The 15303-nt window shown below is 38.4% G+C and overlaps 1 protein-coding gene across 7 annotated transcripts in view; it reads right to left on the reverse strand.

The window, feature by feature from the left end:
• Positions 1-5121: 5121 nt before the first annotated feature.
• The window catches only part of BIRC6 (baculoviral IAP repeat containing 6), a 171184-nt gene continuing 161002 nt past the window's right edge, over positions 5122-15303 (reverse strand). For all 7 annotated transcript variants that reach the window (XM_032681685.1, XM_032681688.1, XM_032681684.1 and 4 more), the window contains 5 exons: positions 15070-15231; positions 14570-14647; positions 9860-10048; positions 7556-7690; positions 5122-6518 (listed from right to left, as the gene is read on the reverse strand). In XM_032681685.1, the coding sequence (XP_032537576.1) occupies positions 6339-6518; positions 7556-7690; positions 9860-10048; positions 14570-14647; positions 15070-15231 (744 nt within the window). In that variant the 3' untranslated portion in view covers positions 5122-6338. The remainder of the gene's footprint in view (positions 6519-7555; positions 7691-9859; positions 10049-14569; positions 14648-15069; positions 15232-15303) is intronic.

Here is a 15303-nt window from a genome sequence, read left to right on the forward strand (position 1 = left end):
GTTGCCTTTAGTGACCATGAGGCAACCAGGGGATGTGTTGAATTGAATTTGAATTTTTTTCCCCTAGTTTGTGGCTTCTGTAGTGCTCTGGGACTTAGGCAGAATCCCATACACTATGGCAAAATCCAGCCAGCCAGATGGCTGCAAGATTTCTCTTGTGACTACTACTGAGCTGGAGGCCAGCCCCTGTGAATTTCATCTGTAACACCAACTTTCTCTGGTTGAAACCGCTTCAAAATCCAGTTGAGACTTGCACGGTGACAACTGGGTAGTTGAGAGGATGGGTCCTGTTGGCAACCACACCATTTCCTTTCCAGCAATCCTGCTGTTGGCTATTAGGTTTTGATCTCCCACGTCACCTCCATTTCCTCTTGAATCATTGCCACAATACACTGCCAGCAAACATTTGCAAGGTTTTCAGGAGAGCCTGAACTGTAACTACAGCCAGGATGAAGGCAGGGACTTGCATGCCCCAGCCATTGTGTGCAGGGATCTGGCACCCTGGATTCCCTAATATGAGAATGCTGGTGCTTGGCTAGGCTGGTTGTACATACGTAATGATGGTGGCCTTGTTACATCCTGAATTAACCACACTGGTATCCCTTGTGCAGTGTTGCTGTCATATTCTAGGCTTAGAACTGTGCTGCACTGGAATCCAGCTAAGACTGCTGTACAGCTGTACAGCATCCAACTCATTGTCACTTTCTTACAAGCTGCTTAAAATAATTGTAGAAATAAGTTTACTATTGAAAACTCTGGAATAAATGAAGAAATTTTGACCGAAGAAGTCCTAGAAGTTTGTACTGATGTGCTTATCGCTAATTTAGGTATGGGCAAAGGTTTTCCATGGCTGGAAACTTAAGAGTTTCAAGGACTTCTGGAGACATCCAAGCCACTGCTTAGAAGTAGATTGCAAAACATTTTTTGTTGGCATTCTGTTTCTAAATCACATGCTTGTTTAAATACCTGAACAAAAATAGAAAAGATGGGGGAAAAAACCCTTACGTTCTGCTTTTCCCATTTGCTCTCCTGGTAAATAAGAAAACCCTTACTGAAGCAACAGAGGCAGTCTTTAATAAAGGCAAATTGAATTTCTTTTTATTATGAGATTTTTAGTTTGCTTTCATTTTCTTGTTTGGGGGGGTTATTTTTTAATATATGTTTATATGTTTGGTATCAGGGACTGGGATATGGTTGGTTGCCACTCATACAGCTTTATGCACAGAGTTTATGAACTACTGATGGCTTTGTACATGTCTGGATGGGGGCTGGCAGGTGAGAAAGAGAACAATAAATGAAAGTGCAGGACAAATAAATTAAAAAAAAAAATGCAGTAAGAGGTTAAGCTGAAAGTATGGAGCCCAAGAGTGGTAACAGGAAAGCATCTGCAGGTTTTTAAATGCAGTGAGACATGGTATGTTTGAGAAGCACGTTCCTCATGGAAAACTATGTCTGACTACCTGCTCTAGTGAACTCACTAGATCAGCCTGCTTGTTATTTTTGCAAATATACATTTATACTTGGTTTAAGTATAATTTTGGGCATTACTCTTGAGGTTTAACAACTTCTGTTATATGCCTCACCACAGTTGCTTCATTCCTCAATGTCTTTGAGGGCAGCAATAACATGCTTTTTCTTATTCCCACATTTTCCTAGGGCTCTGCTTGCATTGGTTCCCAAAATGAACTCAGCTATTTTGCCATCAGAAGCAGGGCTGTTAGATGCCCTGGATGGTCTCTGACTGATAAGGAATCTGCTTCTTCCCTTTCTGGGCTTTTAACTAAAAAACCTAAAATACAAAATTTTGCTATATGAATTACAGGAACATTACCAACTCTAGTATTTGAGGGTGATGTTGTATCATTAAATGATACAGATGTTACAAGCACTCAACGCAAAGGATATATTGCATTAATACACCTGGAGAACTAAGTGGACCAGGTTATTACTTTCTGAGAGCCAAAACCTTGGCTCTGAGGCAAGATGCACAGAGAAGAGATTGCAGCTGGCAGAGATGACAGGTCACAATATGTAGAACTCTCTCAATCAAGATGGAGCATTGTGGTTTGAGAATTGTTTTCTCTGAGCCTTTATTATAAATAGAGGCAGTGGTGAGATTATTTGAGAGCTCTGCTATAGTAATTCAATGGGTAGATACTGTATTTTCTGCATTTATGGTCTAGGAGAATAAAACAATGGCAACAACAAAATTTCTGGAGAAGGAAATATTTTTACCTGGGATTCATTCCAGTAATTGTGGAGCTTACTTTTCCCCCTACTCAGTTCAATGTATTTCAGAAAGCTCATGTTGCGATATAAACAGCTGTATGTTCCAACTAATGCTGTCACTATCTATGGAAAAGCAGAAGAAAAAAAAAGCTCAGAAAACTTTTTCAAGACAAATAACTGCCAGAGTGGAGGCATTTATACATACAAATACCTATGTGTCTTTGCATATACATGGTAAAAAAAAAATTGGGAGGATAAATCTGAAATAACTTCTATACCCTATAATCGTTCCTTATGGTAAGATAAATACAAATCTGTGTCTCCTACAAATCTGTTGTGAAAAATGCTTTTAATTTCTGTTTTCTATATAGAGAGTTGACATTCTAGGGAGGCAAGTCCACATAGTGGTGGCTGGTTTTTGAAAAAACAAAGAAGGAAACAAGAAAAGAACATTTGTAAAACACACTAATACAAAGGCAGCATGGAGGTAAAAAATGAAGAAGACATGCCTGAGAAGCTCCAACTAAAAACCTAAGGCTAAATAATTATCCTTCACAGGTATCAGAATAACACAGTATAGTCCTGGCTTAAATGTAGGTTAGCTGGGTTTGTGTTCAGGTATTTATGGGTATACAAGGTAAATTAATAATATGGCTGTTTGTTATCAAGTTGTTTGCCTCAGGATGTATAACAGAACATTTCTTTATGTACCACCAGAAACATTTTGGGGAAGAAAGGTAATGGATTACATTGTTGTGTGGAAAGAAAGATAATTTTGTAGTAATGTTTTCTTAACAATGTGATCCTGCCAGAAACTGAATGCCCTATTTGATAGAGTCATCAAAAGTAGTATAATATGTTTCCTGTATTGTATGGGAGCTTTCTTTTTATTTACTTTTTAAAGCAAAGAATTGAAGTTCTACTACTCTTTAATAGACCACCACCCAATCACAGCACTGGCAGACCCACACTGATGCTCCTTAGAACTTATCTGTAGTCCAGTGCCTTACCTGTGTCAGCACAATTTTACCTGCTGCAATAAGAGTCTCCTCACCAGGCTAGCAGACATGTACAGTATCTGCCTTGAACTTATGTAAAAGATTTACAGAAGAAAAACATTGAAAAAGCCCAACCAACAAGGCCAAACAGGCTGCTGTAGATCTTGTCAATCTATAGTCACACATACTTTATTCTGCTAGTACCTAAACATTTAACATGTAATTACTGGAGTGAAACTTGGAAACTTTTACAGCTTTCTTATGTTTCAAATTTCTTTTCTGTTTTTTTTTTTCCCTAGATTGTCATATTTGTTTTTTCCTGTACAGGAGTGGTAGAATTACAGAGGAGCATTAATCCATACATTTATGAACATCTTCTACCCAAAGGAAATTCCAGAGGAAACCACCCAATCTTGCAGAGGTACCATCATTGATGTCCGTATGCAAAGAGTACTGTGCCTACAACTGCAGAACAGAACAGTCCTTTATGTGCAGCAATCAGTGTAATAAGGGGTTTGCTCTCAGGGAGCACAGGGTCTCATAGATGGGCCAAGCTGTTTCCTCTCCCGTAGACACTGTAGCTGAATCAGTCAGAAAAGCTTGGCATTGTTGTCTGTGATGCATCAGGAAACATTCCTCACTTACTCTGTGGTGTGTTCTTCCTCCGGCAGAGTGGCTACAGCAATTCCAATGGCTGGTAACGTCCCACACTACACTGCACAGCAACTGTAGTGTCAGCAGTGAATCTTGGGCCAAAGGCAGCACCAAAAAACATGGAATGAAATTCCATAGCGATCTAACTAGCAGTTTACTGCCCTTTGGCCTTCTGAAAATAATTTCTGTTATTTTTTAAAACATTTTCTACAAAATCAGCTTAACAGTTAAAACACAGGACTTGAATGGATAGTTAGAAACTGTGATCTATCTATACAAGTTTCTATTCAGTTTGATAAAACGGTAAGAGATGAGTCTACACACCTCACTGGATTTACTGTGATGTTACTGCAAGGTAGCATAGCTACCTTATGTATATAAAAACCTGAAAATAAGTATTTTGTATCTGTTGCCAAGTTCACAATTTACTTAGTAGACTGTAACACAGTTGCAAGTTATTAAGGATTGAATCTCTGCAATAATTTGGTACAATACCATTTTAGCTCATGTTAGAGCAAAAAATGGATAATTGGTATGTGGGTACAAATTAGAGTTTAATATCCCATGCAGCTGTTTACATTTGCTTAATTAAGCAGCAGTGACTTCACATTAGCATTGCTAAAGACATACCAGAGATGGAGGCACAATCATGTTAGCCACCCTCTTCATGTCAAATCAATGCATGTTCAGTACTTTCTGTTTCAATGTTGCATTTTAGTGGTAGAGAAAAAACTCTTCACTTTTAAAGAGGAGCTTCAGGTTTGATACATTTGGGTTTGGTATGAGTGCCAGGATTTTATAAAAAGACTACGCTCCTGTAGGCAGACAGTTTAGGCAGTAAGTGCAGAGCTTTAATGGAAACTCCTAACTTAAATATAATTGGAAGTCAGTGGGTAATTTTGCTTTTGGAGCCTTTACAGGAGTATCACAGTCACTTTGTACAGTAATAGAAAGTAAGTAAAATCCAGTCTATAAAAATGCAGTGCTGTTGTAACACTGAAGTTCTAACACTTTGACTATGTGGCATAAGCTCTTTGTTTCATGTATTTACCAGCAATTCTGGCACAGAGCTGCTTGTTTTGCTTTTTAAGGATCCCCTGAAGTTACACAGATGTAGCTAAGTTGGTATTTTGAGAGGTATGTACAATCAGGACAGGCCTTGGATTAACACAACACATCAACAGAACAGAAAAATTGCACTTTGGTCAGGACTATCAGAACTAACTGATAACCATCAGCATAAGAACACAACCTCAGTTGGTGCCATTTTTAATGATTAGAAATAATACATTGTAAAACAAAAAGTGAAAAAATTCCAGCGTGATACTCATAAACAAAGAACAAATAGAAAACAAAAACCCTTCGGTTTTGCCTGATTTGTAGTATTTATCATACAACAGATCATTAGTCTGAGGTAACACCAGTACTAATTTTTTAGTCCTTCAAGGACTACTCAAAAATTAAGAACAGTGATAGCAATGCATGTTATGTTAAAAGCGAGACTTGATTAAGTCAAGCAAACTGTTACCCTTTTAGTTAGGGATCTGTGGCTGCAAGTATAAAACCGGAAATAAGTCTATACAGTAGGAACTACAGAACATCAGAGTCCTGTGTGGCATGTTGCTAGCCCCTGTCAGCAATTAAGAGTACAGTTGATTATGTAAAAATCAGACATTTCAATACAGTAAAGACTTTGTTCCAGAATAGCCCTTAAGAAATTTAGAATACTGTTAGTTTGCATAAAATAGCCAAAAAAAAGATGAATTCAGAAGTCCAAATTTTGGCATGAGGTAAAACCATATGCATTTATTTTATCTGCATTTTAGATTTAGTATGCATAAAATTAAGTATGTTGACTGTAATGAATTCAGTCATACAAGTGCAAGTCTTCAGCTAGAATGTATTTTATGGCAGTTTATTTAAAAAATGTACCAGTAAATCATAAAAGAGGGATCATGTCCATTTAACGTTTATTGAAGTATACAGGAGGTTTTCTTTAGAATCAAATATGAGCATGAATATATGGCCAAACGTAAAATCTATCAAATTCAGTGAAAATTTTCTGACTTTAAATAGTAGCTGTAAGAATGACCAATATATATTCTTTGTTACAACCGCCCTCACTCTACAAGTAAAAAAAAATAATAAACATTCAGTAAACATTCTTTCCTAAGGTAGTTTCCCTTATATATCAGTGATTTATCCATTTTTTGTATACATAACTTTTTAAACATACCAATCAGTGGTTCTCACAATTGAAAAATAAAAGCACAAAAAAGTTTACACTCTTGTACAGGTAAATAAAAGATCATTTTTAATTAAACTGTATATCCTTAAGGGCATAGTATAGTTTCAATTTCATTACCTATTACATAATTAACTTCTTACATACAAATATTGACATATTTGGCTTGTGCTTCAAAGCCGTTGTGTCTACAAAGTCCATGTCAATGCGACTCATAACTTGAAATCAGTGGGGACATCTTTACTGCTGCTGGGTTTAACCTGTTCGTGCAACATGGTCTCTTCTGAGCTTGTTGTGGCACTGCATTTTTCTGTGGAGTCGTCAGTGTCTGGATCCAATCCTTCAGGACAGGGAAGTTTTAGAAGTTCTTCCCGCAACTGAGCTGTATGACGCTGAATATACAAACAGAAGTCAGTGTGGAAGGCCGTAATTAAAACAATACTTTTCACAACGTCAGACAACATAAGACAAACAAAAAGAGTGAGTGGAAAAGGTTTAAATGTACTATTTTAGTGACTGGATCAACTTCTCCCCCACACTGAAGGATTGGTACTTTCCTTTTATTGACAGAATAATTAGCAAGTGCTGTAGGGACAAATTAAAGGCGGTCAACAGAATTGCAGCCAACAAGTGCATCAATATAAATGCTACACTATTTGTCTTGTGGTTGAGTCACATTTGTGTTTGGTGATTGCAGGAGAAACTGGCTCGGACTAGGTAGGTCATACAGTCAAAACAAATTCATAAAGAGTTCATGATGAGATCTGTTACAGAGACAGATATGCAGAGATTTGTATACTGATCACAGTAACTAACAAACAGTAACTTCACTTTGAAGACCAGTCACGTTGAAACAATGCAAGTCTAGCAGTAGAAAAAAGAAGCCTTTAAAAATTTGGGGTTGTATCTCAGGGGAAGAAAAAACCCCAAATCTAGGTGTGTTGTCTGTGCAGGCACAAAATACACAAATGATAATACTTGGCTAGGAAGGCAGAAAGCATTTATAATGGTTATAATTTGATTAAAGTTAACACAGCTAAAACTGGCTGTAGTGGACCACAGCTTAGTAACTGTGCTTGTCTACTCTAAAAACTTGTCTTCTGGCAAGGAATTTGTTCTAATGCAACTTTATCATTAACCTCTGCCCACCCTTGCTGCGAACAAAAAAACCCCTCTGTATCTTATGTAAGTATTCATAGAAAAACAGGCAGGACAGGTGCTAAAGGAAAGTCCAACTTGTAGAAAAAAACCTGAGACAGTGGAGTGCACATACATTTTATCTCTTACCAGCTAGGAAACTTAGGTTTGTTTATAGGTTTTAAAGTTGCCAGGGTTTTCTATTAGCACCATTATAAAACTCAGTCTGTGAGCAATTTTATTGCCCTTTGTCATCTTTGGATTAAAGGACATGAAATTATAAAAATCTCACCTTTAGAGCTGCTGCATGGTGGGACATAGTCCTGCCTACCCGTTTGTCACTGCTGTACTGCTGTATGTCTGCTATCCACTCCTCACACTGAGCCATGATCTCCACTCTTTTCAAGTAAAAGTGTTTGTGGATGACCTGCAAGAAAACATTCCCAGTGTAACATGGATGGAAGAACCATATACTTAAACAATACCAAATCTGCAAGACATCTATGGGTCTAACTGAATATAAGGAAAAAGAAAATCAGTATAAGGATAATTCAGCATTGAACCAGGCTGGAGATAAATTGTGGAATTTCTGTCCTTGGAGGTTTCCAAGACCCAACTGGAAAAAGCCCTGAAGAACCTGGTCTGAATTCAGCTGATGCTGTTTTGAGGAGTTCATTGGCCTGGATGTCTCTTCCAGTCTGTGTGAACCTATGATTTGTGTGCAGCCTGCCATTTCAGCAGTTGCTTGTGTTATCTGGGTGCAGGGTAAATGAGTACCAGGAATACAACAAGCAAAAGAGAAAGTGATAGCAGATTGCTACACACATTCTTCAGTTCAAGGATGAACTTACTACACAGGCACAATGTATGGACGTTTAAGTTTACACAGAGGTGGTTACACAGACACAGTGTTAAGGTTTTTATTGCTTCCTTCACCACCCTATTTTACTGGAGAAGCACAGGTCTTCCCCTCTCACTAATCACTGGCTGCCCGAACAGAAAACAGATATGCAGAAATGCTGTCAACAGTAAGAGCATGGGAACATAACATGCTCCTGCAGAGAGAAAAAGGATCATACCAGCTGCTATGGAAGAGATGCAATCACAGTTATATGCCCTAGGCAGAGGCAGCACCTCCGGGGACAACAGAATTCCCAGGCAATAGTAGTTGAGCTTTCCACAGTTTCGGTAGGAGCAAGTATTTGATTGCAGAGTAATTTTGGTATTTAAGTACACATTTGAGTTTAAAAAACCCAACCAATCAACCCTCACACAAAGTTGTGAAACTTTGCTTAGTGTTGGCTTTGTCCTAAACATTTTTCTAAAACTGTGAATGGTGAAAGAAACAATAAAATCAAACAAATTTTATTGAGCACAGAGAGTTCTTGGCAATATTGCAACTTAATTGGCAAAATCATCTTTCCCTCCGGAGGTTAGAGAATATAGCTATCTGTCTAAAGAGAAACTGCATATTGAAAGTGTGACTTCAATTCTGGATGCATTCCTTAAATCCATAATGGAGCTTGGAAGAACTCCCTAAGACTGGCAGTTTAGATCTCCCGAGCCTACCTGTCATTTAAGACACTAAAGAGAAGACAGCTGAGATTTTTGAAGACAACAGATCTCAGGATGTATGTTCTTAAAGACTTCAGTTTTCAGGATGCCTTTGCATTTATGTTACTGAATTGATCATCACTGTTAAGGTTCCTAAGATAACCCTACAAAAAACCTAGAGGCCTTAACAACAAGCAAGTCTCCCGGGGAAGTACTCAGGTAATCTGAGAGATGTGTTTTCATTTGGATGGGGCTGCAGATGGAATCCAGCATTCTTCCAAAAGCTGCCTTTTTCATACCAGCAAGTGAAAAAGCTGAGCTGAGGAGTAAGCACAATATTGCTGAGACTCTTTTGAAGGAAGCTGCAGTAGTAGTAACCTGGGATTCAGTTACCAAATGCTGTAATACTGCATATCCTTCATTTCTGTATATGTGAGAAGAAACACGGAGCATTACTGTCAGGAAGCCCACTGCTTTCTTACATCTTTAATTAATTTATTCTCATTGTACTTTGAGAACTCCTTTTGCCAAAGTGGTATCGTTTCATTAGCTAGAAGAAAAGGACCTCTTAGCAGAGGTTATTTGATTATGTGTCACAATATTATCTTTATCATAGTCTTCTACTTACTGCTTGGTATATCTGAAGTGTTTCCTTCTACTTACTTCAAATTCATGTTTCTTGGAAAAATACTTCCTGTTAGTTATTCAGATTAATGAGCAGACTAATGCCCATTTGTAGGCCTGATCAACAGTTTTTACAGGCAATGTAGAAGGTACCACTCGGCATTAAGAATGAGCTGAGCTGAATGAACCATGTTCTACCAAACTGCACCAAGCCTCTGTTCAGGTCAGTCCCAACTTGTGTGCATTCCCGTTTCCCAGAAAAGAATCTGTGAAGTCAGGTGCATCCTTATTCACTTCAGTCTCTTGAGTCAGTTGCCCCAGGCTAAAAACTGACATCTCATGCATGATGTTTCCAAAGATTTGCATTATTCTTGATGCTCGAACAAGAGAAATATTTACTGTGTTTCACAAAACCTACCTCCTTAAAACATGGTGACGGATTTCTCATTTGTTCAAGCATTGCCCACTTGACTGTTGCCTGTCGTATATTTCCATCATATTCTCTGGAGCTCTGGGTACCACTTGGAGTACCTCTTGATCGTTCATAACCTGGTTCATTAAAATATGGTTCTGCTACCAGTATTAGGGATTGGACAGACACTAAGACCTGTCAAGAGAAGAAACTAAATATTAAAATTGTGCTACCCAAATATTTTTACAAATATACATAATTCTGGTCATCTTATGTGAGTGCAAACCCACCTCTATTGCAAAGTACTTTCATTTGTAACACAGGCTACGTCCAAGTTTTTAAACTGAAACCAGCACTACAAATACAAAACCACCAAGTCCTGTGACTGTGTATTTGGCTCGAACACTAATTAAATGACAAATGTCAGTTCAAAAAAACTCCCAAACCAAACAAACACAAAGATACAAATATAAACGCAAGGCAGTATTTACAGGAAGAAATGTCTGATTGTACCCTTTTCTGAAAGAAAGTGTATTTGTCAAGTTCTCACTCAACAGTTTTGATTTTTTTTTCCTGTGGCTGAGCTTGCTAATTCTTCTAAATCAGAACTAGATGGAAAAGGAATGAGGGAGGTGAAATGCCAGGTGAACCGCTGAAATTAATCTTGATCTACATATTCTCCCATTTTTTCTTTCAAATGAATGTTCTTAGCCCTTTCATTTCATATTTTACAAAAAACACTGTGTCATATGCCATTAAAACAAAATCTCAGTATTTCTTTTTAAATAGAAAAAAAAATGTTGTCAGTACTATATCAACAAAGCACCAACTATTCAGTGATTAGGAAATGACAGTTTTCCCTCCTTCGATTCTACGATGCAGCACATGTGGGAACAGATGTTTACATAAATACAAGGCATTTAACTATACACTCAGATATCCCTAATATAAAACAAATAATTAAATAGATACATAGGGCACTTAGGAATCCAAATGTATATGTACTGCATATTAATGATTTGATGGCTTGCTAATTTTTCCAGTATTAAAACATTCATCCCTGTCAACTAACTTTTTTATTAAATGAAGGACAGATTTTTCTTATATACTTAGAACCAAGTCCAGCAACAATTTCAGGGATTACAATTCTGCACATAAACTTAGTTCCAAAACTGTAAAGAATTCAAAAATGGAGATTTAAACACTAACATTTCCTCAGTAATTGAAAAGCTGATATGTTACAGATCTAGGAATGGCATTTCCAGCACTGGGCATACTTAGGTGCAAGATATCCATGTCAGGGCAGTTGTTTCTGGAACTGACTCTCCCCCCAGCCTAGATACAATTTAAAGCTTGAAGACATTCCCTAATTTAGCAGCCCAGTTTGTGAATTTGGATATGGAAGACAAAAGTCCTCCTTTTACTTGGTAGATGCAGAATGTATAGCTTACAACAGATAGATACCATGCCAGTGGCAATTCAAAACTTGGGTTCCTTCACAGAACAGTGCCCTGACAACTAGGTAGTTCTGCTCTGTGCTTATGTGTGGCATTCTCCCAGAGCTTCTCTTGTTGCAAAGCCAGCACAGAAGTGTTCCAGCATACTCTCTGCAAGGTGTACTCACTCCACAGACACAATGCTAAATCAGTAACTTGTATCAAAGCAACAGTCCAAGAATCAGCTGAATGACCCAGGTTAACCTCAGTCCCACTATCATCTTGCGGGAATACACCCTCACTCCTTTAGGTGCCACTGCACCTTGTTAGTTTGTAGTTGGGTAGTGGCTGTGCTTTAATTTTAGCAGGGAAGGGCAATCTAGGGCAATCTGATGGATTGGGCACGTAGCTGTGCAGTGGGAAAAATGAAGTAGCATCCCTCAGTGAGCTGAGAAGGAAAATCAAACAAGTTTTTCTGTTCCTCAGGCAGGTGCTAGTACATGATACTGTGTGCATCATCACAGTCTCCTGTACCCACCCAGCATTCAGCTAGAAGCAGCCATGGCTATTTACTGTCAAACCTTACAGAATGTGCCTCGCAAATCAGGTTCCAGCAAGCAAACCAAAAAAGGCAGAACATTAATGCAAAAGTGCTAAGCCAAGCCAGAGTACTCTAGGGCCGAGGCTTTGGGTACCAAAGGTGTTTTGGTGATCTGTGGCCTTTATGTGTTTCAGGAACTAGCTGGATTTCACTTTTTAAAAATTTTGTATTTTAGATCTATATAATTGTTTTAAGTAACTATGGTAGAGAAATTTGACACTGCAGCATTGTACTTTCTGGGCCCGAATAAGCAGTTGATACCTTGAATAATAACTGTAATGAATGAGAAACTCTACACTGATCTTCCAGTTTCACTGGGTTATAAAAGTTAATTTCGTAAGTATTTTGCTGGTCTGACAGTAGTTCAATCTCTGAGCCAGAAGAAACATGTAGTGCTTAATTCTTTCCAAGCAATTTATTTAGTCCTACAGCTGTTTTCCAATTAATAGCTATAAAGTGTTTTTCTCCCAGTATGGTGGGGATGGGACTTTTTCCAACAGTTTTCATATTATTTTAAAAATGAATCTCAAAAAAAACTTTTTAATTTTAAACTCAAATGCTGCATGTGATTTCTAACAATCAAATCTAACACTTTAATCTAAAAAAAAGGACTCTAGTGAAAATAACACTTCCTAATACTCCCACCTTTCTACAATGATTTTACAGTTAAAGTCCAAAATTGCAGTTCATCTCTTCATTAAGAAATTTTATCTTGGGAGACTTGCAGTATGTAAGGAAGTCTTGGATACCTATCACAATGTTTGTTACTCCCATGGTGAAAAAGTTTTTCCTAATATTTCATCAAAATTTCCCATGTCCCATCTTGTGTCAACTGGTACTTGTCCTAGTGCTTTGCATCTAGAAGAGGTGCCTGGCTCCATCTTCTCTATCCCTTCCCCATTCAGGTATTGAAGACAGCAGTAAGATCTCTGCCACTGGTCCAGCCACTTTTCCAAACTCTTATAATACACATCTCATCGGTTTGGCTACAAGGTGCTGAGGGAGACTGTATCTTGCTGAAGTCAAAGTGAGCTACATCCACTGCTGCCCCTTTGTGCAAAGCCAGGCACCTCACTTTAGAAGGCAAGGGTAAGCTCTGTTCTGCCCAGTAAACCCACACTGCCTGTTCTCTTGTTTTCATGTGCTTGAAAATAGCTTCCAGGATTATTTGTTCCATAATCTTCCCAAGGACCACAAAGTCTTGCTGACCAGCTTACAGCTCCCCAGATCCTCTCTCTTGCTGATATTGAAGCTGAGTGTGAGATTTGCCAGGAAGCTCCTTTGATTGTTCTGACTGTCAAAGATGAGAGCTGATGGCTCTGCAGTGATATCAGCTGGCTCCCTCAGCTAACCTGGATGCACTGGGTTTGGTTCCAAGAACATGTGGGTCCAAGCAGCTTGAATATTGTTTCCTCTGCTGTAACTCCTCATTCTCAAAAACCTTCCTAGTCAGGGCTCAGGGACATATGAAAGCAAACCTTACTCCTAAGAGTGAGGCAAAGATGACCTCTGCTTTTTCTATGCCCCACTGAGCAGTAGGAAAGCCTATGGAAAATTTGTTCTTTTGCTGCCAGTATACTTACAAAAAGCTCTTCTTGTTCTCCTTTATATCCCTCACCATTTTAGAGCCCAGCTGAGCTTTAGTTTTCCTAATTTCTCTCCTGAATGTTTGAGTAATGTCCTTTTATTCCTCACAAGTAGCCCATCCCCTCTTTCTGCCTTCTGTGTACTTTCTTATTGCAATTGAGCTTAGGCAGGAGTTCTTTTTTACCCATGCTGGCCTTCTCCCTCTCTTGCTTGACTTCCACACACTGGAACAGATCATTCTTGAATTTTTAGGAGACTGATCAATCAGTTCTCCACAGCCAAATCCTGAACAAGCTGAAATCTGTTCTGCTGAAGGCAGTAATTCTATTATACTGAAACAGAAACTGTACAGGCTTCTAGGATTTGGAACAGAAAATGTACCTTGTGCTATGTAATTACTCCAAAGAAGGAATAAATTCAGAAACTGCCATAGGAAAGAAGCTTTACTTTTATTTAATGCCTGTGCTTATGAGTCAGTGCATTTCTATGAAACAAAGCTGCAAATTATAAGGGCTCCATGTCCTTATAATGGTATTTATAAGGACCATATGTCCCAATAAATTCTGCTCTAATGTAACACTAATTGTTATTGAACACAGTATAGCTACACTGTAACTCCCTGCTCCTTTATTCCTCTTGTAGACTTTGGAGGAGCACAGTTAGTGTGCACTAGTGTACTACACTTTCTCATCTCTCACAATGTGGAGTCTCTTTTGTCTTTATCATAAAAAACTTGTGATAATTCCAGGAGGAATTATCTTTTCTTTTTCTTCTTTTTTTCAATTTTAAAAAATAAAGCACTTCAAAGCATCTGAGCAGAACTGGTGCAGGAACGATCTGCGCACGTGAACAGTTGCTCTTCAAGACAAGACCAATAAGAAATACTGGTTTCAAAGAGCACTTTGAAGAACTTCTCTACTCTACAGTGTTCCTTTTCTAGTGTTCCAAGGCGTTTTCTGGACTTTTGTCCTATTTATGTTTATTTGAAGAAGAAAATTCTGCTTTAAAAATTCTACAAAAAGAATCCTTAGGACCAACAGACCACTTACTACTCCTAGATGACATCCTGAAGAGAATGAAGAAATTGCTCACCTGCAAAAAACTTGATGTTTGGGGATTCCATTTCTCTTCTGGCCTCCCATGCCATGTGTTCAGTATGCTTAAACACACCTGAAAAGGTGATGTTATTAATACCACAAATATTATGACAAAACCGTTCTGCTTGGACAGCACAGAATGTTAACATTACATTAATTTATTTTTGACAAACTTTTGTATAACTTCATTCTAAAAGTCAAATTTGTTTCCTATCACAGAATCAATTAGGTTGGAAAAGATCCTTTGAGATCATCAAGTCCAACCTATGGACAAACACCACCATGTCAGCCAGACCACGGCACTAAGGGCCACATCCAGTCTTTTTTTAAAGACCTCCAAGGATAGTGACTCCATCACCTCCCCAGGCAGTCCATTCTAATGTCTAATCACTCTTTCTGTGGTGAAATTCCTCCTAATGTGGAGAAATTCCTCCTAAACCTCCTCTGGCATACCTTACGGCTTGTTACTCTAACACAGGAACCAAGTTGACCTACCTTGCCATCATTGTAGAGGTTTGGATTAAATCTCACGCTGTGGCCTCCAGTTGTTTCCAGATTCACAAGTGGGGGGGAATTAGGATAGTCTTGTGGGAAATACACATCAAATTCAAAGCAACCATTTGCGTAAGGGGTGTCTGCAGGACCAGTAATGAGAACCTACCATTGTTAAAAAAAAAAAAAGAAAACCTCTTAACCCCCTCCATCCTTATATTTGTCACACAGTTGAGA

Source organism: Chiroxiphia lanceolata, chromosome 3 (assembly GCF_009829145.1).
Source record: "Chiroxiphia lanceolata isolate bChiLan1 chromosome 3, bChiLan1.pri, whole genome shotgun sequence".
NCBI lineage: Eukaryota > Metazoa > Chordata > Aves > Passeriformes > Pipridae > Chiroxiphia > Chiroxiphia lanceolata.